At 40.7% G+C, this 24,373-nt stretch overlaps 2 protein-coding genes across 5 annotated transcripts; both read right to left on the bottom strand.

Annotated features, from left to right (window-relative positions):
- On the bottom strand, positions 1-11,104 carry pdzd3a (PDZ domain containing 3a). Its single transcript, XM_017718656.2, has 11 exons — positions 10,984-11,104; positions 9,880-9,907; positions 9,469-9,533; positions 7,979-8,184; positions 6,742-6,946; positions 6,128-6,264; positions 5,847-6,051; positions 2,668-2,864; positions 2,188-2,376; positions 1,810-2,034; positions 1-466 (listed from the first exon to the last, which is right to left on the bottom strand). The coding sequence occupies exons 1-11, from the start codon at positions 10,997-10,999 to the stop codon at positions 434-436; spliced, it is 1,506 nt and encodes a 501-aa protein (XP_017574145.2). The 5' UTR covers positions 11,000-11,104; the 3' UTR covers positions 1-433.
- A 1,907-nt stretch (positions 11,105-13,011) lies between these two features.
- Positions 13,012-22,039, bottom strand: nlrx1 (NLR family member X1). Of its 4 annotated transcripts, none has more exons than XM_037546666.1 (9): positions 21,970-22,039; positions 19,699-19,827; positions 19,530-19,599; positions 19,335-19,423; positions 17,941-18,563; positions 15,321-16,744; positions 14,623-14,709; positions 14,102-14,353; positions 13,012-13,622 (listed from the first exon to the last, which is right to left on the bottom strand). In XM_037546666.1, the coding sequence occupies exons 2-9, from the start codon at positions 19,802-19,804 to the stop codon at positions 13,268-13,270; spliced, it is 3,006 nt and encodes a 1,001-aa protein (XP_037402563.1). In that variant the 5' UTR covers positions 19,805-19,827; positions 21,970-22,039; the 3' UTR covers positions 13,012-13,267. The 4 variants fall into 4 exon arrangements, with proteins under 4 accessions (XP_037402563.1, XP_017574148.1, XP_017574146.1 ...); XM_017718659.2 differs by having other exon boundaries at positions 21,846-21,983; XM_017718657.2 differs by lacking the exon at positions 21,970-22,039 and adding an exon at positions 20,768-21,289.
- Between the last annotated feature and the right edge of the window lie 2,334 nt (positions 22,040-24,373).

Raw genomic sequence — 24,373 nt, 5'->3', positions numbered from 1 at the left:
TACAAACTAAAATTATTTTTAATAAAAACTCAACTCAAGAAATTACATTTGAGTACATACATGTGCATGTGGAAATAAAGTGCAATTTGCTATGTATTTTACATACACAGACATTTTATACAGTTTTTACCACTAAAATCTAATGATAATATGGAAGTTATTTTTATATACAGCACTGAACATTACCTGTCTTGACGCACGCACAACAAGCACAGTATTGTCAGGCGTCATTGTGAAACTAGGAGTAAAACAAGTTCATATTTAACCACATAAATCTCTTCAAACTCAACCTTTATACCTTTTAGTTCATTGACATGGCAGCAGATAAGATATTCCGTGCATTCAACAGGATGGCAGCTCTTCAGTTTCCCTCGTAATCCTTTAGCAATGATCAGAGGAATCACAGAGTTCATCTGATCCAGATTAGCATGCTTTACAGAAAATGGTCTTGTGTTGAATCTGGAACCTGTAAGAAAATCATTTCTTGTATCAACATCTCTTAAGCCTGTGGAAACCTGTTTCCCTTTAATAACAAGTTATTAAGTAAACCAAAAAATAAGTCATTATTTCTAGACAACAAGTCATAATTTTGAAATGCTAAGTCAGTATTTTACAAAAAAACTTTGGTCAGTTCAGGAGTTTGTCTAAAGAGCGTATGAAATTCTGCATATTTGTAATTTGCTTTACTATCTTGAGTTGCATTTAGTCCGAGATCATAGTAAGATGCAGTTGTATCTGAAAACTGAGGCCGTCAGTATCTGGGGCTCTAAATTATAGAATATACACCCAATAACCTGAAAGTGACTCTCTTAGCATGTTTAAAATATTTAAACACACCTATGTAATTCAAATAGCATCAGTGCATTTGTTTATTTTCAGTTCAGTTATATTGTTTTTTATTTCTCTTTTCTCCTTTTTCTTTCTTTTTATTTTGGTAATCTGTTTGTTTGCCAAGATATTTAGCATTTTTACAAAATGTAACTTTCACTTGTCATTTTTTTAATTTGCTTTGCATTTTGGTCTGTCCTCTGTTAAAAAAAAAACATTTGTAAAATGTGTCACGATTGGCCCCTCCCAGTCCAGTCCATGTGCTTTTGTTTGGGTCTAGTCCACATGCTCTTTGTTTTGGTTTCCCAGTCCGGCCCCTTGTTTTGTGACTCTGCCCCGATTGTCGCCACCTGTTTTCCGCCTGTCCCTCATTATCCCTGTGTTTTATAAGCCCCGTGTTTGCCCTTTGTTTTCGATGGACTTTGTATTGTTTGATTGTGTTTGTGTTTATCATGTCTAACTATCAATCTGTTTGTGTTGGCTATTTGAACCTGGACCGTCTTGACTATGACCCTGGATTTGCCCACAATAAAAGTCGCTTATCTCAGCACATGCATCCGCCTCCTCGCTCCCTGGCAAAATGCTATATACAAAATGTTAAAGTAAATCAAATAAGGTGCTATCCAAATAAAAATATCAGCAGAATAAACTAAAGTTGTTGTTGTTGTTGTTGTTGTTGTTGTTGTTATAATACTATATATACTATATATATAGTATGCATAGAAACAGATGAGCTACAGTCTGTAATTGTAGAACTACCAAGTGCCTATGTGGTAAGTGGAGCTGATAAAATGGACGTGTGAGTTTAGATACAAACAAGGAGGTGGACCTAGAAATAGTGTAGAGTCTTAAATATTTACTCTTGACATTGATTATAAATGTATTCATAAATTTTCTTTGTTTACATTTTTTTTATTGTAAAACAGATTTTTTTATTTTCTGATTTTCTGGATTTTATAATGTGGGTGTGTGTTTACTCACCTGTATGCTGTGTGAGATTAGGGCTGGGTTGACTGTCAGGCCGCTCTTTCTCAGTGTTTCATAGCCTCCTCTCTCGACAACCAGCAGCCTCAGAGGAGTGCCTCCTTTCTTAATCACCCTCAGCACCTCTTCAAAGTGCTCCTCCTCAACATTCTGCCCGTTCACCTCCATGACCACGTCCCCCTGCCGCAAGCCTGCTCTCTCTCCAGCACGCCCAGCTGCCACCTACCGGACACAAGCAGGAGGTCTCAATCTCTTCCAGCACGTGGACAGCAGCAGTAATTGACTTTACAAATCAAACGGAATTGGGAATTATGTCATTTATAGGTTACGCAGTACAGTACACTGCTTATAAAGTGCTAAAGAAGAAACACACACCTGGCTGATGTAGGTCTTGTTCTGGACACAAGCCAAGTTGAAGCCAAATCCCGTGCCCTCCTTGTGAAGGACACACAGCCGAGGACACTGCAGATTAATGTGCATGTCTTTGCGTGGCAGAGTGAGCTCGGGAAATCGCTCCGTTTTGGAAATGGTTGGTTCATAAAACAACAGCGGTGAGAAACCAAGCTGTGGAGGACACAAATAGGGCGATACGGTAATTCAAGCATATTACAATGCAGCCGCATCTCACCTACAAAATTTTAGAACAGATATTCTTTATACTGTAGGTTAGCTTCACTGGGTAGGCTGTACAGATGTTGCTTCAGCAGCAACCAGGTAAAGGAACTGAATATTAATGACACTGAAGCACAATTTCTAGCATAGCAGTTGGAAGTACAGTGCCTTATATGTATAGGCATACAGAATGTTTGCCCCCAAGCACTGACACTGTATAGAAAAAAGTGTGTGAGAGCACACCTGTGTGTAGTAGTCTCTGCCTTGGATGGAGATGGTGGTCAGTGTGACCTGCTGACCGCTTTGCCGTATTCTGCTGACGATGTCTTCATGCGCCGTGTTCTCCACCTGCTCTCCGTTGACTGCCAACAGCAGATCCCCATCCTCCATTCCTGCCAGCTCAGCTGGGCTGTGGGGGTCCACCTCCCGCAGCAGGTGAGCTACAAAACATAATACAATTCATCACAACCTCGAGTACGTCACAAAAGCGGGGAGAGAATCCACACTGGCCAATACAGTGAATCTTCAGTACTGTCATCACGTGATTACCGAAACATGTTTGAGCATTGATTAACATCATACTGACTCAAATTACTGGAAAGCCCCACCTTATTAGCATCAATATACTCCAGCAGGTGTGTAAAAAAAGCAACAGTCCATCCGTGGATGCATCTCAAGGTGGCATTTCAACAGATTCAGTTTTGCAATGTTAGAATCACTCATGAATACATAGATACAAGTTCAGACAATAGCAATAACATGGCATCAGTCTCATTCTGTGTCTACTATTTGCTCCATGTCTCATCATTTAGGCCTTGAAACAGCCCTGTTTTAATAGGCAAATGTCTGTCACTATATTATAGTCAACCATGACAATCATCTGTCAAGAGGAATCATAAGTTTCCTTCTGTACTGTGCCATGTTTCTGAGCGAAACAAAGGTGCTATGGTGTCCGTAGTGGTTGCTAGGCAGTTGCTATGGTGTCTGTAGTGGTTGCTAAGCAAGTGCTAGGCGGGTGCTATGGTGTCTGTTGTGGTTTCCATATGGTTGCTAAGGTGTCCTTAGTGGTTGCTAAGTGGTTGCTTTTATGTCCATAGTGATTACTAAGCGGTTGCTATGGTGTGGGGGTGGTGGGAGTCAGAGGTGAAACATTGGTTAATATTATTTTTTTCCACACCTGCTGTTGCATGGTAACAATCAAAATTCAGAAAACATCAATAGACGTTACATTACAAAAATCACAGTACACCATGCTGATGACACTACAGTCATGGGGATCATCTTCAATAACGAGACAGCTGAATTGTGGTGCAAGAACAGCGATCTCTCTCTGAATGTGCCCAAGATGAAAGAGCTGTTTGTGCACAGCTTCATGTTCCTTGGACTGCACAATACTAACAATATCTCCTGATCCCTGAACACCTCCTCCTTAGTGACAAAAGCACAACAGCACCTCTGCATCCTAAGGAGACTGAAGAGGACTGGCCTGCACACATCCATCCCTGACTGAAGCATCGCTGAGAGCATCCTGACCTCCAGCATTACTGTCTCAGACAGGAAAGCACGGTAGTGGGTAGTCAAGACTGCCACTTGCCTGCCGCTAAGGACATCTACACCAAACAGTGTAAAAGAACAGAGTGCAGCATTAAGAAGGATCCCTCTCGTCCATCACACAGACTGCTTACACCACTCCCATCTGGAGTCCTCCAGACTCATGAACAGTTTCTTCCCGCAGGCAGACGAATTGATGTACCTCATGGATCTTTAAACATTCTCATTGAGCTGCTACCTGAGCCGTACTAGTCGCTGTCATCTGTTGCACTTTACCTCCTGCAGTAATCCACTTTAACCTCACTTCCTTCATGTGACCAGGCAATTTTATCTATACACTGTCATCTTTATGGTTATATTACTACAGGCTATTGCTGATTATCAGAGCACTGATAAAAACACGCACGACTATAGTTGCTGCTGTGGACCAACAGCTGGGCTTTGGTTGTGTAGTTTCTCTGTTACACAGAAGAGTTTATTGCATTGTGTTTGTATAGTTTGTCTGATGTGAATAAACAGCAGTACAACTGAATTGCACTTAACCAGAAACATGAGCAAACAACATAGAAAAGGTCGAGTTGATGATATCAAGTTGACTTTAAAAATAAGAGTTTTTAATCACTCTTGGCCTGGATGTAGGGTCCAAGAAAACAAACCTTAATTGGTATAGATCCATTGTATAAAGGTTCTTTAAACTTTAGAACTTTTTAAAGATTCTTTGTTGCTCAAGCTCTGAAAGTCCATAGATCTGCATATATTTTTTTGCTTTTTTCTATCGTGATTTAATATAATTATGTGTGTTTTCAAGATCTTACGTTATTAAAGTCATTATCATTATGTAACATATGTGATTTTCCCGAGATAATGGAAACATCTTCATGAGAAAACAAAGTTTGCCAAGTTTGCAAAATTTGTTTGAGATCTTGGGACATCTGTCAGTAAAAGCAATACAATGGCATGCATTTTCTATGTGAGATACATTTCAAATACATTCTTTCATTCCAAAATGTATTGTTAACTCTTCTTCTTCTTCTTTCGGCTGCTCCCATTAGGGGTCGCCACAGCAGATCATCTGCCTCCATCTTGCCCTATCCATTGCCTCCTCTACTTTCACACCAACCATCTCCATGTCCACCTTCACTACATCCATAAACCTTCTCTGAGGTCTACCTCTTCTCCTTCTATCCGGCAGCTCCATCTCCAACATTGTTTGCCCAATATATCCACTATTCCTCCTCAACACATGTCCAAACCATCTCAACCTGGCCTCAATGGCTTTATCTCCAAACTGCTCCACCTTCACTGTCCCGCTGATATGCTCATTTCTAATCTTGCCCAGCCTTGTCACTCCCAATGAAAATCTCAGCATCTTCATCTCCTCCACCTCCACTTCAGCCTGGTCCTTCAAGTGTTCTTTATTAAAGAAAATATAACTAAAGAACCACAAATACTTAAAGAACACTTTTGTGTAATCAAAGAGTTCTTTTGACAGTGTTCTTCAGAATGTGTTGTAGATGAAATGTGTTTTCAAAAGGGTTTTATATAGTGCCAAAAAAAAGTTACCATGTCAAGCTAGTAACAATAGAACAGTTTTAAATAAGGTTCTATAGAGAACCATCTACAGCACATTCTCTATCAATCTGAAGTATCCTTTCATGATGCAAAGAATCCTTTAATCATACAGATATTTTTGGTTGTGTTTATGGTTCTTCATAGAATATTTTCTCTTACTAAAGAACCCCTGAAGAACCACCATATATATAAAATAAGAAAAAGTTCTTTATGGAACTAAAATTGGTTCTTCTATGGCATTGCTTCAAAGAAGCCTTACTGCCACCATAGTACACTTACGTGAGCTACAGCCGTCTCACCTATTTGTCCTGAAGACAGCTTCTCCTGTCTTAACAGAAAGCCGTAGCCCTGAGGTGTCTGAACGAGATTCAGGGTTTTTGGTCTGTGAGGGAGATTGTGAACACTGGCAAACGCAGGGAGAATGGGGAGCCTTCTGCGAACGTAGCTCTCTTCACTTCTGCTGTCTATGACCATGATGGTCATGAATTCACTACTCCTCTTAACCTGAGAGCAAAAAACACAAGTTAGACATAAAAAGAATCATCAGGAGAGGTTTTACGCACTGACAGTGCCAACCAACCATTTTAGCCAGCGCCGAATGTGTGAGAGTGGAGACCATGACCCCATTGACCCAGAGCAGACGATCTCCCGGCTGAACGCCTGCTTTCTCTGACGGACCTTCACTCACAGGATTCAGATAATACTTCCCTCTCTCCCCTGCACGCAGATATGAAGCAAAAAGAATCTAAATACTCAATGTCTGCATACATACACATACCGTCAATGTATCTCCATTTTTATTACATTATTTGAACACAGCAGTTGTCCTTTTAAATTATGTGAAAATGTCTCGATGAATGGAGCAATAGGAAAGCTCCAGAATCACGTGGAATAAAATCTCTTGACATAAACTTACATTAAAAGTTGAAGGTGCAGTGTATAAAATTTTGTGACATCCAGTGGTGAGGTTGCAGATTGCAACCAACTCAATCCCTGTCACCCCTCCCTTTAAAGGTGTGCAGTAGAACTTACAGTGGTCGTCAGGTTTAGTTCCATTTACTCAGTACCTTTTTGTATGTTTAGATGGATTTGTGCTTCTCAGAGGCTTTTTAAATGACATTTTTTACCTCTGCTCAAGAATAACTGAGTAAAATGACTTTTGCTCTTAATGTGTGTACCATGAAAAGATGTTACCTTCAACAGGGATGATGCTGACTCCCAGACCACAGCCTGGCTCTCTGATGATGTGGCACAAACGTGGGCGAGCACAGCCTTCTCCTCTGTAGGCTCTGGCCAGAGCCATGAGGTCCATTCCCTCCGACACAGCCAGCTCATAGTCCTCAGCCCTCAACACCAGCAGACACAGCTGCAGCCCCGAGGCCTGCACCTTCAGCACCACCTGCCAAACAGACCACAGCTCAGAGACAGGCTCCAACACCACCAGCAAACAACATAGGCAGAGAGGATCCCAAGCCAAGATAGTTGCTGGAAGGAGTTTATGCACGCATCTTCACAAAACCTCCAAATCTCCAAAATGGTGACTTTATAAGAGAAGAACTTCATGCTGGTAATAATCTGGATGACCCAGAGAAAACAACATCCACTATTGCAATAAAAAATCTGAAAGGTGGACTCCACAATACATGTTTTCACTAGTAGTGAAAGTATCAATCAATTTTAGATGAGCTCAGGCCCAGAGAAATCGTGGCGTTTCCGATTTCGTGGATGTCATGACGGATAGTGTTTATTGTCTGTATTTCTGAACCCATGTGGTGATATCCATCATAGCAGCATGCTGATTTTTAATACAGTGCTGTCTGAGAGACTGAAGGTCACAGTCATTCAGTTGTGGTATTTGGAATTGCCCTTCACAACATTCCTACTCTTAAACTGCACCTCTTTCAACTTTCTTGGAATAGAGGTTTGTATGTGTATTGTACTGTTTATGTCTCTTTATAGGAGCGGCACTGTCTGTGTCCAAATCATATCTTCCTTGTGGACAATAAGGTTTATCCACTTGAAATCTAATCTAATCTTGAAAATTGTTTGTGAGCACAACCTGAAAAGGTTCTTCATGTGGTAACAAGCAATTAAACTGTAGCAGATTTTTAGTTTTAGTTTTAATTTATAACGACAGCAATTGTGTACATCATTTCAAACCTCAAAACAATTTTGCCAAAACACTTTCACTTTATACAGTGTAGAATTTCATGCAAATGGTTCACAATTAAAAGGCACAGATTCTGTGTTTTATCCATTCACAGCAGTGAACATGCACCATTTACCTCAGAGATTACTGTGTTACTTTAACATCAGTGACTTTGCTGTGAAGGATGTGGTGATGAGGGAATGTAGGCCACCTTGAGATCATTGAGAGCATACAGGTAACAGTCCTTGTCCTTCGTGGTTCTATTAGGAAGTAGGTCTGTACCTTTTCATACTCTTGATTGTCCACAAAGTTCTCATTGACCTCCAGAACGCGGTCTCCATCCCTCAGGCCACTGCGCTCCGCTGCACTCCAGGGGGCCACCTGCTGCACCACATGGCCCCTGCAGCCTGTCTCCTTCCTCAGATAGAAACCAAAGCCTTCACCCTCCTCTCGCTTCAGCAGACACAACCGCGGACACAGAGCGGGCTCTAAGAACAATTCAGCCAGTGCTCATCCAAATGAGTCTTCAATAAATTTTGTAGAAAAATTTATTTTTTCTGCTTCTGTCATTTATATCAGTAAAGCTATATGTCCAAAAGTGTATAGACACCTGCTTATACAATGTTTCTTCTGAAATCAATGGTATTAATAGGGAGTCAGTTCCTCTTTGCTGCATTAACAGTCTCCTCTTTCAGGAAGGCTTTACATTAGGTATTGTAACATTGCTGTGAGTATTTGATTGCATTCAGATACAAGAGCATTAGTGGGGTCAGGTACGGATGCTGGATGATTAATTCTGGATCACAAACACCACTCCAACTCATCCCAAAGGTACTCAGTGGTTCTTCATCACTCCACAGAATGCAATTCTGCTGCTTCACAGCCCAGTGATAGGGGCATCATACCCCTGTTGGGTTGGGTTGCTCAGGTGTGGCTGCTCCGGAGCATCCCTTTACATTGCCAATGCTTTTCTATGGAGATTATACAAGCTTTGCAGGCACAATAGAATGCCTGTGTCAGCAATGACTGCACCTGAACTCACTGCTTGGGTGTCTGGACACTTTTGAACATATACAGTACTTTCCTAAAGTCAGAGACCACCTTTCATTTATTTAATTTCTTTTAAAAACTTTTTTTACATATTCAGTGCCAGGAAAAAAAGTAGAAAACATGTATTTAGCCGAAAATGACACAAACGCCCCAGGAACTAAATAAACATTGTTTCCGCATTTAGTGTGTCCACTCTTTGCCTTACTGCTTCCATACTTTTCAGAAGACTTGCTTCCAGTTTTTCAAAGGAGACTGCAGGGATATTTTCCCACACCTTCAAAGTTCAGTCTTAGAAGTTGGTTGGATGTTCTGCTTCTAATGATTAAAATAATCCCAAACACATTCAGTGATGGAAGGATGGACAGAAACTTGTGGATTTTTTCAGACCTGAAGCAAGAACGGAGCTCAGTTTTCTCCTCTCTCTCATAAGATGAAAGCTTTAAGTGCTATTTATCTGAAGGTGACAGTTTAGGTGGCCCATTTTCTCCACATCTTTCAATCAGTTTTTGAACTACAGTTTTGGAAACTCGTTTTTTTCCACTTATTTTCTTTCTACCTTCCCTCTTCCTTATGAAAGTGGATTATCCTGCATCTTATGTCCGCAGGAATATTGCAAAATAAATAACCTTTCATTTTGAACGGAAATGACATAAACAAAGGGTGGTCTCTGACTTTTGCACTGTACAACAGTGTATTTTTTGCTTTTAGAGTCATGAAGATACCTGTGTCATCTGAGATAACCAAGGTTGGATTGTCAATCCCTTCTTTTGGGTTGAAAGTGAACCTTCTAAGAACATCAAAATGGACATATTTGGTCATGAAGTCAAAATGAAACGGGAATTTTGTGAAACGTGACAAAAGGAAATGTGACAGTTTATTTACCATGTATTAACAATACCAATAATTCTGCAGAGAATGATTATTAATAGTCTTATCCACAGAAAGCCAGTGTGGCTGCAGATTTTCATTACAACCAAGTAAGAGCACACACCATGAAACGAACTAGCTGTCTGAAACCAACTGCAGCTAAACTGACCATCTGTGGATAAGAATAGTGGACCCTTGCTCTACAGCATACACACGGTTTATTTACCTGCTTGTGAATTGATATTAAACTGCTCAAGGACACTTACTGTGGCAAATCTGTTGCATCACCTGGCCCTAAAAAACATAAAAACATCATCATACTGCTAAAACACTGCATACACACCTTCATCAACGCTGTAACTTTCCTCTTTAACATTCAATGCTGCCCACTGAGGTGTGGCTTTGGTTTAACTTTAACTCAAAAGCACTTTCTTTCAAATATTTTGGACACACTAGAGTGATCAGAAATGAATGGGAAACTTATTCTAGCTTATGTACGTATCACCATAACAGCAATCTGTTTATAATATACTGACATTCTTGACAAGGACGAAGTACGGAAGACAATTCAGCATTTAAGTAAAGTATATTACATCAGATATTATCAGTTCTTGCTATTTTAAAGTATGCCTTGTGTGTATGTCTGGGCAGGGTTTGGTTTGCTGAGGCCTTCAGTATACCTGTCAAAGCGGGCATTAATCAGTCTAAGCTAATAGCTGACAACTACAATTATTATCACAGGTCGTCCTCTGAACATGTGATGACTTTTCTTTGCTGTAGTTGATAGACGCTGGCCCGTCAGACATCTGAGACTAGGTACATCTCTACAGTCTACAACGGAAACAAATGACCATCTAAATACACTGTTTTGTTCTTTGAGACTTTTAACAGTGAGTTGTTTTTGAAGGTTAACCACACTCTCAAAAAAGGGTTCTCCTGCTGTTACGAGGTTGTCACAATAGAAGGACCTCCTTGAAAAAGGTTCTGTATAGATCCATCTATAGCACACCCTCTATCAATCTGAAGAAACATTCCATGATGCAAAGACCCCTCTAATCATGCAAAGGATTCTTTGAGTGTTCATGGTTCTACACAGAACTGTTTTCTTTACTAAAGAACCCTGGAAGAGCCATCATTTTTAAGCGTGCATGCTTCATTTCCATCATGTATTCACTCACTTTTAAGAAAATTATGTAATAACAGCAAACAGCAGCTAATTAGATCAACACAGCCCTATAATAAACATATACTGAAGCGTTCATATAAATCTTGATCATACATTCATTACATAGTACACAGTATTGCTAGATTGCTTTATAACTATTTTTAACTGAAAAATGAGTGAAATAGGAAAGAACCATCAAGGTTACCTGTGGTGTATCTCATGGTGCTGCTTGCCCGTGTCCTGGCTGGATGAGAGGTCCAAGGTGCAGATCAAAACACAAGGTCTGTTCAGTCAACAGAACTCCTTCTTTCTCCTCCACACGAACGCACTGGAGTTTAATGTGTAAGCTGAGGTTTATGAGGCAATATCCCAGACAACAGCCCCAGGTGCTTTTATTACATAATACCATCTGAGGATCTGAAGAACCAAAGTGAACACCTTGATGACAAAACTACTGGATTGAATCGAAATAAAAAGATAAAAATCTCAGGCTTCAAATCAAATAAAGAGTCAGACAGAGAGGAATTCACATTATATTTTATTTCATTTTTCTGGATTTACTTGCACATCCACATAATTGAAATAGAGCCATTTTTAGCAAACTGGGATCAAAGGCACAAAATCTGGATTTGACACAATTCAAGAACTTTTATAAAACATCTTGCAGGTTAGCACTGAAGGGACGGCTTTTAAAGCTCATTAAATAAGCCAATTTAGAACGGTTACACTGCATCCAGTGAAGACAAAGGAAACACTTGTATGGGTCAGTAGACGCCTATGGCTTATAAGAAAGCTTATGTTGAGTATTGCTTAATACCACTTGGCAATAGTTTTAACAACTTAATTCTTTATGTGCTATGGTGACAAATGTAACGTTCTGCGAAAGAACACACTAATGTACAAAGGTCAGGGACCCCCCTTCATTTATTCAGTTTCCAGTCAAAACAGCCATTATGTACAAGTTATTCATTTTTCAGGAGATAATTATGAGATTAGATATGAGATAATCCACTTGTGTAAGGAAGTGGAAAGTGAAAGGAAAATTAGTGAGATAAAAAAACAACTAAAAAAATCATTAAAAGATACAAGGAAAATGGCAGACCACCAAAACGGTCACCATTAGATAAACAGGACTTTCCTCTTTGAGAGAGAGGAGAAAATCAAGCTCCAATCTTACTTCAGATCTGAAAGATCCACAGGTGTTGCTGTCCATCCTTCCACTGTGAGACGATAATGGACTGACCACCATCAAACCTCAACACCACTGAATGTGTTTGGGATTACTTCAATCGTGAGAAGCAGAAAATGCAATCAACTTCTAAGACTGAACTTTGGAAGTGAGGAAAAAAATCCCTGCATATTTCTTTGAAAAACTGGAAGCAAGCCTCCTGAAAAGAATGGAAGCTGTAATGGCAAAAAGGTGGACAGACTAAATCCTGAATAATATATATTATATTCCATTATTGAGACTTCTGTGTAATTTCCTGTTAAATATATGTTTTCTGGCTTCCAAGTGGCGCAACCGCCTAAGCGTTGGCCCTGTCATCAGGAGATTGTGAGTTCGATCCCTGGTGATGCTACAGCCATACGTAGCCAGGAGTCCAAGAGAGCACAATTGGCCTTGCTCTCTCTGGGTAATTAGGATGTCCCCCCCCATCCCCCCATCACTCAACGCGATACCAGTCAACGCAGGCGTCTGTTAACTGATGTAACAGATCTGGAGTTTGGCGTTTTCCTCTGAGCATGTTCGGCTGTCCTGTGACGCCGCGCGAGCGGCAGTTTGAAAAGAAGCGGTGGCTGGTTTCACAGGTCTCGGAGTAAGCCTGTGCTAGCCTTCACCCTCATAGCATTGGTAGTGTTGTGTGATTGGGGGAGCCCTAAGTAGCGGGTGGATTTGTAAACGACTAAATTGGGGAGAAAATCGGGTAAAAAAAAAAAAAAAAAAAAGGTTTTCTGCCATTTCCTGATGCTGAAAAATACTTATGACTGGAAATAAAATAAACTAAGTTTAGTCTCTAACTTCTGCACAGTACTGACTGTACATTTACAAGCATGTCAAGTTTTCTTCCGTCTTATTGCATATGAATGTATAGTGATGGAGATGCATTACATTACATTACATTAACAGCATTTGGCTGACGCTCTTATCCAGAGCGACTTTTTAATCATTTTACACAATTGGCCTAACTGCATGTCTTTTGGACTGGAGGAAACCGGAGAACCCGGAGGAAACCCACACAGACACGGGGAGAACATGCAAACTCCACACAGAGAGGACCCCAGTCGCCCGGCCGGGGAATCGAACCCAGGCCCTCCTTGCTGTGAGGCGACAGCGCTACCCACCGCGCCACCGTGCCGCATGCTAATGCATGCTAATGTTAATAAACAAAAGTTATTAATGCAAAGGAAGACCACTCTTATACAGTATTTGCAAACAGTATGTCAATTATTCCCTTAAAAGCACCTCTGTACAGTAAAGCAGTCCCTTGTCACTTGGAAGCAGGTTTGGTGCCTGTGGCACTGCCTTTGTCCAGCATGCGCAGGGTCTGCCTCACTACACTCTCCACTCTGCGGAAGTGCAGCTTCTTCCAAAAGCTCAGGTGCTGCTTGCGGCCCCACTCCAGATCCTTCAGAAAGACCAGCAGCTGTTCCCGTACACGTTCCCTCTCCCAGGAGAGCGAGTTCTTTGTGATCACACTCAGGATGGGATGCCAGTCCTCTGAGATATCAGAGCCCTCGGTCACTGAAGCCAGCACCTTCACCCGTCTCCCACCTTTCTCCTGAGGAACCCCACGGACATGCAGTGACTGCTTCCCCACATCAGTCAGCTGGTTTAGATACAGACTGGAAAATTGGCAAAAGGAAAAGAACTCATCAATAATACATGACTATGCCATTAGAAGGGCCCATTACAAAGAAAGAAAAATAAAAGAAAAAAATGTAATAAAAATTTTTCTATTTAAAAAGAACTTTAAAAACAACAAAAAACTACATCTTATTCTTTTTCTGAATTGAACTATCAACGTGTTTTAGTGGCTTTTCAGTTGATTTCAGTAAAGTTCGCAAAATTATGACATTGTTTAGGGATGAATTTTTTTGTTTTACCCTGTTAGGACTAGTCCTCAATAGTATTACAGTCATGTACAGAGATTAGACTGGTGATGTGACAGCATGGCACTCAAAATGTTTTGAGGATCACTGGAGAATCCAGTTGTGACTAAATGTATACAATCCTCGCCCTTAAAACATGTGTAAACTAATGACAGTTAAACTAATGAAACATTCAAACTGTGGAATAAAAATGACAGTACAGTCATACTCACTGAACCGTGTGAATACTGGGGTGCTCTCGGCAGGCGTCGACCAGTGCAATTGCTGCATTATCGCCAATGTTGTTGTAAGCCACGTTCAGCTCCTGTAGTCCAGTATGCTGGCCCAGCCTTGCAGCTAACTCGAGGGCAGCTCTATCCCCAAGGCCAGAGTGCATCAAAGATAGCTTCTGCAAAGACTGGTTACCAGGCAGAGCATCCAGCAGATGGGTAGCTCCTCTGTCCAACAAGGAGTTATCACACAACCTGTAGCCAGAGTATTTGGATTAAAGACTAAATACAAATAACAACAGAACCTGTAATATTTGATTTTACATTCTTTATGAGCAGCAGGCTTTTTTTTTCCTACAGTGTGCACTGGATTGCTTTTTCAATGGAGCTTTCCATTCACTGCACTAGAGCCGGCAAACCCAGAAAACCATTCACCTACATTTTAACAAAGTTTAATGCTTATAATTTACCTCTTAAACCAGGACATGGCAAAACAAACAAATTGCAGATAAAATCCACCTTACTGTAATGTTTTAACTGTACAGTTGGATTCAAGTAGCAGATCTCGCAGCAATATGCAGGATTCGGGATCCAGGCTGTTAAACTGCAGGCTGAAGACAGTACAAAGAGATACATTCACAGCTATCAAAAACATCCACACGCATGCCATTAGTTTCTCCACTTCCTCTGAGAAAGAATTAAAAACCTATGAGGTTAATCTGCTTATGCAGTATGCACTGATTAGATTCTGCTTCCTAAGGCCCCAACCAAGCCCATTTATTAAAACAATAAAAAATAACTTATTAGTTGTAGTAACTCTGCAGGGTTTAAACAAGATGCAGTACATTCTCATACAATGTACAGCTAAGAACTTACCTTTAGTAGTCTCAGAGAACACACTGTTTACATTTCTAGTGATTGATAAACTTCTAAAGGCCTCAATTTGTCCAACTACAAACAACTGTTAGGCTAAACCATGCATAAATTAATACAAAGCATTTTCACACAGAGCTTTATGCAAATTCACAAAACCATTTGGGCTATTCATAAAATGAGCTGGGTTACAATAGAAATGCAAAGTGTAAATGTAAAGGACTACCAAGTATGTCCCATTTCTCATCCAATCAACTCAAAAAACAGCAAACATTTTCTGAATAAACCCAAATGTTCCAAGCTTATAAAAACAGTTTGCTCTGCTTAACAAACAGAAATTCATTCTCACTTGAGGCAATGTGTGTTATGGAAGGTGGGCCACAGCATGTGCAGCAATTCCGGAGTGATATGGCAAGAGGAGAGGTTGAGCTCATCCAGCAGGAAGCTGGAAGGTGTGCAGTCCAGCAACGAACTCAGCACAAAGCACTTGAGAGGGGTCATACGCACAGTGGACAAGTTGATGACTTTGACAGACTGCAGCACTTCAGCTGTGAGCCGAGGGTTCTGGAACTCGTAAAGCAGAACCAGCAGATCCATCAGTTCTGCAGGAGGCAGCTGCTTGTGGCTCTCCCTGACCAGCTGCTTCTTCAGCGATCGGGTGATCTGGACCACAGTGGTGCTCTTGATGTCACAGCCAAGTTGGTCCAGCAGCCTTCTGTTGCCATAATGAAGGAGCCCTCCCATGAAGATTGGGTACAACTCAAAGGACCTTGTGTCAGCTTCTTGCTCAGGCTGCGGGCCTTGTACTCCCAGCAGATTTTGCTCCACCTGATCTAGAACGTCTTCGTTGAAACTGTCTTCTGAGCGGAACATTTCCGCAGCCATGGTGCTGGCGATGCGACCCTTGCTAAGGTTACTGACCCGCTCAGAAAGTTTCGGAAACAATTTCAATAAGTTGAAAATAGCAAAGATCCTCAAAGGTATGAGCTTAGATAGAATGCTCATAATGCTTGTGATGTCCTCGCTAGCTTGTCCAACGACCTCTGACACCTGCTTAGTCACCTTCTCCAGAGCATTCTTGTTCTCACCAAGAACGACATACAGGGCAGCCAGATACTCCTGCATGGCAGGTATAGCAAAGACATAACGTTTCTCACCTGACTCTGTAACCTTTCGACTATGCTCAACACAAGGCACAAGGAAGAAATCCAACACGTCTGTGCGGAATACTGCCAGCTGCTGAAGCTCTTCATCGGTTTTGGTCTTTCCGCCTATCCACTGTTCTAGGTCCTTCTCAGTAAAGTATGTACGCTTATTGGTCACTCCGTCAAAAGCCAGTTTTCCAACGGTGCGGACCACGTAAAGCATTAATGAGGTCTGATACTCCTGCGAAGACATGTCTCCTGAGGCCAGCACCTCTCCTCCAAAGTTGAGCCTCAGGAAGCTTGTGTAGATACCAGTAAGAGTGCGAATAGGTGCCTTGGCATCAGTAAAGTGCAGGAAGTGAAGGGTCGCACAGGTGAGCCAGCAGTATGAGGGTAAAAAGCAGGCAGCTGCTAACTGACTCTCCCGCTGCAAATTGAGGTACAGCATCTCTATTAAAGATTCTGCATCCTTGCCTGGCTTCTCTCCACTCTGTAGTAACAGTCTGCTTGTGAAGTAAGCTCTCTGACGGTCAGGATCGTTGAAACCACAGATTTGAGCATATCGGCTCACATACTTCTTAGGGATACGATCTACAGCAGACAGCCTGGTGGTCACCAAAATGCTAGCCTGAAAAATATTTAATCTGAGTTAAAACCATTGATTGCTTGCACTGATACTGAATTACATTCAATGAGATCTGCTGTGATGACCAATTACACACCATGTGAAAAATTTGAATAACCTCACACACTTTGGTGAACTTAGACACACAAACTTGTGTCTTCAACCAGTAGCGCTACTGCTATGGGCTGTGGTGACTTACGAAGAAGTAGCCCTCTTTTATAGCAGCACTGAATATGGAGGAAGCGCTAATTTAACCAGTGTCTAAGCACAAAACTTTTAAAAATTTCTTCCCCACTCACTATATAGATAAACACATGAAAGAGAGACTGCATGATGCAAGTCTGGAGACTGCGTTATCTTTACTTTTGTGATTTTACTGTTAGTGGCAGGACTAGACACTGGATCACTGGCCCCCAAAGCTAAAGCTGGAATTCAGATCATTTTTCAATTACACAGGGCTAATGTAATTGATTTCCCAATTTTGTCCATTATAAAATCTGCTAATAATATTAGAAGAGACAACAGGAGTACAAGTTTATAAGCACTGCATTAGTAAATAACAGAACGTAATCAAAGTTGACTAAAATTTCTTTTGAATCACTCAGTTTTCCCACTGTTGCGATGGATATGATGTTTTTCCAGTTCCTGCAGCCATCCCTAATGCTGTCAAAGCTAAAGTGCTTCGACAGTCAAGATGGAGCTTTGTAGTCAAGATGGAAAGCTAACATTATGCTGTTTATTAGAGTAAAGACGCACAGCACTTAGACCAGCGAAGGTTAGCAAGGTTACCAAGACTGAACCTGAACTGGTGCTCCAAGTTCAGTGGGCAATTCTTCCCCAGTAGGCAAGTATACATACCAATTCTAACATGGTCATCCATGATTCCTGCTCACACGTTCACATCCCTTCCCAAAAACCAAACAAATCATTTTAGAACGGCACCAGTTATCTGCACACTTTGCTACAGATCAGTGTGCAGCCCTATACTCTCTTGAGTATATAATACTATAATTATGTTCACATTTGTCTTTTAACTGTTTACGGGTTGCAAGTTAGCCAGCTTGCTAACTTAACCGACCAGCATTGGTCTCAGATACTTCGCAAGATCACACAAACTTTAAACGTCTAAAGTGACTGCTTTGTGGGAAGTATGCATATGTACAAGGAAAATGACTTCAATATCAGAACCTTACACTCACCTCTGGTAGAAGGTACTTCCTCAGCAGGTTCACAACAACAGCTCCTGATGAAAGAGCTTCATTAGGATCACTACACAGTTCACTGGAGCCAATCCTAAAGTCTAACTTCATCTTCTCCATGCCGTTGAAGATGAACAAGACCTCCCTAGCCTGATCACTGTCTCCACTGAGAAATGGTGTCTTGCGAAGGTGCATGTACTTTCTACCCACAAGGTCTCTGAGTGAGGTAGGCTTGGACAAATGACAGAGATCTTCACAAGAGAAGGGCACCATCAACTTGAACTGGGACAGTGTTGACCCAGCACACCAGTCCAAAACAAGCTTGCGGACAACTGTACTCTTCCCGGTACCAACGGCCCCATAGAGCAGCACATTGAGTCCTCGACCCTGATTTCCATTCTGACTTGAGTCAAAGATTTGTTCAATTGCAAGAGAATTGCTCTTTGATATATTTTCCTTAAAGGGACTAATTGAAAGGCCTCTTCCCTCCTCTGGGTTCTTCTCCAGAATGAGTGGGTCTACATGCATGGTCTCAGGAGAAAAGTAACCCCCAAATTGCTTCTCTTCCTGGGGCAAGTGACTGAACCACAACATTAACCTGTGCTTGTGGATCTCTATGGGATCTGTGGGTCAAACATAAGGACATCATTGAAACAAGACAATGTGTAACGTCACTGAACACACATATCAAGCTTTCATTAATTAAAAGTGGTGGAGAAGTCATTCTCAAATTAAAATAAGATTAAGTCCTGGACTACACAACATTCCGAATGGACATCCTCCCTTAAAAGCAAAATTAATTCCAAATCTATCTAGACTTATAGACCCTTTTCACACCTGTGCATTTAGTGCATTGGATATGTTTACATTCTCATTAAGGATTTCACTCATGTTTTTCACAATAGATGTTCATTTGATGGAACAGATTTCATTTTCAGAGATCAGCAAGCTTGACAAAGTCTACAATAAAAGTAGGTACTGACACTACAGTTTCTACGGTTGATAATTGAGCGGAACTGATTTAAAAAAGCCAAAAATAGAAAATTTGACAATATGAATGTATATAATATGAACAAATGGTGACCACCAAGCAGGTGGCTCTTAAAGGAAAATTTGTAGCTCTTGAAAAGCTCGCTCCTCTCCGATGAATGAAAACGTCTCCACCAAATAAACATCTTTCATAGAAAAAGTAGATAAAATCCTTGTTCAGGAATTTGACCCAAAGTGTCAGTTTTCCAGACATGGATTAAGCCTAATCTTGGGTTAAAATTCAGTGTCAATGAAGAATTACCACTGGAAATTAGAGTGTAGGTTTAATTTGGGTCTGGGAAATTGACCCTATTATATATCAGACATTTCAGCTTGTTACAGTTAATACTGTAGTATTAGCTCACCTTTGTTAGATGTACCAGAACAAAACAACCTCATATTGAAACAAGCGGATGATGAACTCTGTGCACTTCCATGATTGCTTATCCACCTGCTGAGGACAACAGATTTATTAAACAGAAATCAAACACTATAAAGATATGAACAACGCACTGTGCAAATATGAAAACATGGGATCGTTTTAAATCTTGTTATCTTACTCAGGAAATAAGAAGGGTCCTGTCTTTCTGACACCACTGAAGTCACCCGGTGGAAGGCTGAAATGAACCTCTGATAAAAAGATGACGATGATTAGAATTCAAATCAGTAAAATAGAGCTTGCATGCAAATCAGCAGTGAACTCATTTGAGTAAGTAAAGATAAATGTACTTTTCTGCGCAACGGCTGGGCGAAGTTTGTGGTACACATCTTTTTGTGCTCCACAGGATCTCCTCCTTATCACTCCTGTTCCAGTCTTCCTTCCAAATCGCCACATTGTGTTGCTCTTCAAGACTCCACCTCAAAAAATAACAACACTTTTTAACGTAAGATAACAACAGTCTTTAAAATGCACTGGACTCTGCAGTTTTCAACCCACAAATTCAGCACAAAAAATAAAGATTTCTCTACATTTAAGAATCCACTGCACCTCACAATGAACTGCACTGTTTGCAAAATACATGCCAGATTGAATTAACAGTAAAGAAACAAGCAAAACCATAAACTGTTATTTGTTTCGTACACACATTGGACACTTTATCAAGTACAACGGCAATTCCAATGAAGTTGGGATGTTGTGTAAAACATAAATAATATAACAAATATTCATCCATCCATCCATCCATCCATCCATCCATCCATCCATCCATCCATCCATCCATCCATTTTCTAAGCCGCTTCTCCATCAGGGTCGCGGGGGGGTGCTGGAGCCTATCCCAGCAGTCTTCGGGCGAAAGGCTGCATATATTCACTCATTTTTAATTTGATGCCTGCAACACGCTCCAAAGAAGTTGGGACAGGGGCAACAAAAGACTAGGAAAGTTGAGGAATGCTCGAAAAACACCTGTTTGGAACATTCCACAGGTGAACAGGTTAATTGGAAACAGGTGTCATGATTGAGTGTAAAGGGAGCATCCCTGAAATGCATTATTAAATGTGGACTTTTTGTGCATGCAGTTACCAAGCGTAGCCCACGTGTAACAGCCACCCTACTATTAATAAAGAGAGACCACCAGAGAACCAAAAGATTGTATTTGGATAGTAGGTCATTCTCAGGACTGCACTGACAGTGACAAGTGTATCATGCGTAGCTGTGTTGTTGAAACACTGTGTACACATACTGTCAACTATTAGACACACTTAACCTTGTTGGTTCACATTTTAAAGGTGACTAAGCAGGTGTACAGGTAGAGACGATAGTTCACCTTATTCTATGTGTAATTTGTGACAGTCTTCTCACCCTTCATTGATGGTTTGTTTCTGGACGCAGGACCACACATGGGTATTTTTCTGGTGGTTGATTATTCTCAACCTGTACCAGCACAACATCTACTACCATGCCACCACCATGGCAAGAACAGTCCATTATCCCAGTAACATCTGCTCAGTAGTGGTCCTGTAGTAGTTTTGTTACTGAGGTTTGAGGGTATTTGAAACAGATGGGCTACAATCAGTAACTAAACCTCCAAGGGTGCACCTTTCTGCTGGAAAAAAAGACCATTAGAGACACAACCAATCAGGAAGACTCAGTACACCTGCAGTAACTCCTGCAAACCACCAGAAGCCAACAGAAACTTTTAATGACACCTGTGTTTCTAATGAAGTGAGTCCCAGCTCGGAGGCGGGTGTAGCCCTACCCAGCAAACTGGCAGAGGGATTTTAGGTTGCTCCTGTTCATTTTAACGATGTGCGAGTGCAGTGTGACCCATGAGTAGTTTTAAAACGTTATCGGGGCAACCAGAGAGAGCTACCCCGGTACCCTTACATTTAAGAGAAGGTTCATACAGTAAACGGAACCAGCGCAGCTGCCAGCGTTTGTTTACCGTTCACAGAGGACCCGAGCTTCAGCTACTGGAACAGATAATTCTGCTCATTTCAGACACAGACCTCACATATCTGAATAGAAAGTACCTAACCGTGAATGTTAACGCTAGTGTACTACCCCAAAACAGCAACTACAACCACTGAGGACGGAGTAAGTCAATGGAGCTACGTTAGCTTGGGTTGCTAAGCTACGCTTAGCATAAGCAGTCACTACCTTACTGTACTATAATGCCGTTGCTAACGACCAAGCCTGCTAATGCCAATAATAAGCGATAATGGTTTTTATGTCAGTAAACTCCGAGTCTCTGTCGCCAAGCAGGAGGAGGCGACCTGTGTTTAACTTTAAGCCCACCGATTTAGGCTGAGGGCTCTTGACAGACCATGGATCAGAGCAGCAGCGACCTTGTACTGCGAAAGCTTTAGACGGGTAATAGCTAAAGGAGAGAGATAACGTTAGCCTGCCAACGCTTGAGCGGTTTTCCACTGTAACTTACCTCCAGAGTCATGGTGTAAATAAATAACCAACTGTCTGCCACCCTGAAGTGCGGTTAGAACTGCACGGTCACCAACTCAGACTGACTTCCTGTTCATACAGAGAGAAACCCTCTCTCTACTTACTGCTTCATGCCTTCACTTGTTCTGGCTCCTTCATTAACTGCTCAAAGTCAGACATGTAGTTACAAGACACTTCCCAAGAACAGCCCCATTTATGTCCCATTGTCTTTTTAAAAGCAGTCAGAGGTGGACGAGGTACACAAATCATGTACTTGAGTTAAAGTAGAGACACCCAAGGTCAAATATTACTCCAGTAAAAGTACAAGTTCCTCCCTTTAGACCTCCACTTGAGTAAAAGTACTAAAGTATTTACCTTCGAATGTACTTAAGTATAAAGTAAAAGTACTAAAAGAGTAATTCTGGCTCTGATGTCCTGTTATCATTTTTATAACCAGACTGGCTTCATGAACTCATTTCAGGTGAAAGTCCTCCAGCGTCTCTCTTGGTAAACCAGTCTTTTAATAGAACGTCATTAATTAGTGACGCTGACGTCTATTAAAATGATCAGAAGCACAAAACACTGAAGGTAAACAGGTTCCATCAGGGAGAACCGAGTGGCTCTGAAATCACTTTTACACACAAGCAAAGTTTCAGTTTCAGATTTATTTACTACTTAGTTCCAAGTTTATGTTTAATAAAAACTGGCTTTAAACTCAGGATCACAGATGAGCTCTTTTACTGTGTTGATCTGTAGGCCTCTGTTCATAAACATAAACTAACCCAAACTAATTTACTATAAAATGAAAGTGTTTGTATGAATTCAGAAAAAAAGAAACGCGCCAATCTCGACTGCATATGTGGACATATTTCTATATTGTGCTCTATTTACACAGTTTTTTACGCTGCTGCGCTGATGTTGAACCGTGTGCTTGCACTGGGTTGGTATGACCAACAGGTCAGAACAAGCTCAGAACAAAGTGACCACTGGGCCCTGATTGGTGCTCTTGCTTTGCGCTTCTTTTGTTTTGACATGTTACGTTTTTATACTCACAGAAACCAAAAGGAACGACAGATTTCTCAAAATGTAGCAGAGGAAAAAGTCAGATATTAGACTCTGAAATGTAGTGGAGTGAAAGGAAAAAGTCGCCCAAATTGGAAAAACTTAAGTAAAGTACAGATACACAAAAAACTACTTAAGTACAGAAATGAATTACATTTACTTAGTTACTGTCCACCACTGAAAGCAATAAAGTAATATTTCATATTTCTGTGAAAAACAAATTGATCTGTATACCTTAAATAGTCAAAACTATAAATGATCACAAAACAATATACAATGTCTGCATCCACCTGTTTGTGGTGATTTTGGGCTGACATTTCATTTCTCTGTGAGACATTTAAATATTTATTACACTGTTATTTGGTTCATGTCCAAGCAATTCAATGCTATTTTTTTCCTGTTAATTTATTTAATTTAACAATAATAATAATAAAAAAAACACATTTGTGCAACCCTGTTCCCCAAACTTGCTCCTCCTGTAAAAAAAAAAAATGAAACATTCCTTTTATTATGATATTAACAGGAATTTCCATGTGGTCTAGTTTTCTGCAGAATCACCTGGAGGCAGGGCAGCTTTGAGCACCCTCTTTCTGTTTTCTCAGTTTACACACAAAAAGAGATATGGCTGCATGGGTGAAGCTTGACCATTCAACCCAGATTCCAAAATTATTGTTGGAAAAAAGGATATATATTTTCTCAGTGCATTTAAACTATAAAGTTATTAGTAGTTGGTGTGCATCCTGTCAAGCTAACCGCTCCTCAGTGCTGATTATTTTAGACTAAATTGGCTTCTGTTAGAAAATGAATGAAGATTTTTTTGTAAAATCACATATATCATGAAAGTGTACACAAAATCATACATATTGTTTGGCGTGAAATGCTCCATTCTGGAGGAACTTGCCAAGTTGCTAGTGAGCATTGTTTACAGTGGTAGTGATAGGAACCAGACATCTCAAGAGATGAATGCCTCCAAAAGCTTCCTCACACAAACCTAGTCCATAAAATGAATAGGGATATGCTGCCTGATGCCTGAGATATTGTTTTAAAGTTAGTATTGAGAAACATTGTAGCCTAAAACCTTTTTTTTAAATCCATTCACGGTAGGGAAGCAAAATAGTTCCCAAAGAAAGCTTGTTTTATTCAGATTTGCCATTATATATATATATATTATCAAGCATTGCACATTAACACTAAGAAGACACATGTAAGCTCACTCCTCGTTTTGGGTAGTGAATAAAATGTCTGTATTTGTGTTACAAGCATCATGATTCCTGGTTCCTATCACCACAAGTTTCTCTATACACCATTTCACATCAATCCGCTGTTCCTTCAGAAATGCCATATTTTCATACTAGGCCATATAGCCTCCGTGGCACAAGCTGAGAGGTTACTTTACAACCCAAAAAAATCAAGAGACTAATGACTAGGGAGCTGATGAATCTCATAATTTTATTGTTTATCACAAGA

This window comes from Pygocentrus nattereri, chromosome 17 (genome assembly GCF_015220715.1).
Source record: "Pygocentrus nattereri isolate fPygNat1 chromosome 17, fPygNat1.pri, whole genome shotgun sequence".
NCBI lineage: Eukaryota > Metazoa > Chordata > Actinopteri > Characiformes > Serrasalmidae > Pygocentrus > Pygocentrus nattereri.
This window is presented reverse-complemented; position numbering and strand designations above follow the sequence as displayed.

Excerpts from the sequence above, each read along its gene's own strand:
- pdzd3a (XM_017718656.2), bottom strand. Across the intron at positions 2,377-2,667 it reads GCAGAGACTACTACACACAG|CTTGGTTTCTCACCGCTGTT; the intron begins GTGTGCTCTCAC and ends TGTCCTCCACAG. Across the intron at positions 467-1,809 it reads TAATCTCACACAGCATACAG|GTTCCAGATTCAACACAAGA; the intron begins GTGAGTAAACAC and ends ATTTTCTTACAG.
- nlrx1 (XM_017718657.2), bottom strand. The coding sequence starts at position 20,807 with ATGTGTGGTCCTGCGTCCAGAAACAAACCATCAATGAAGG. Across the intron at positions 19,600-19,698 it reads CCCAGCCGTTGCGCAGAAAA|AGGTTCATTTCAGCCTTCCA; the intron begins GTACATTTATCT and ends TCTTTTTATCAG. Across the intron at positions 16,745-17,940 it reads GGAAGTACCTTCTACCAGAG|GCTAGCATTTTGGTGACCAC; the intron begins GTGAGTGTAAGG and ends AATATTTTTCAG.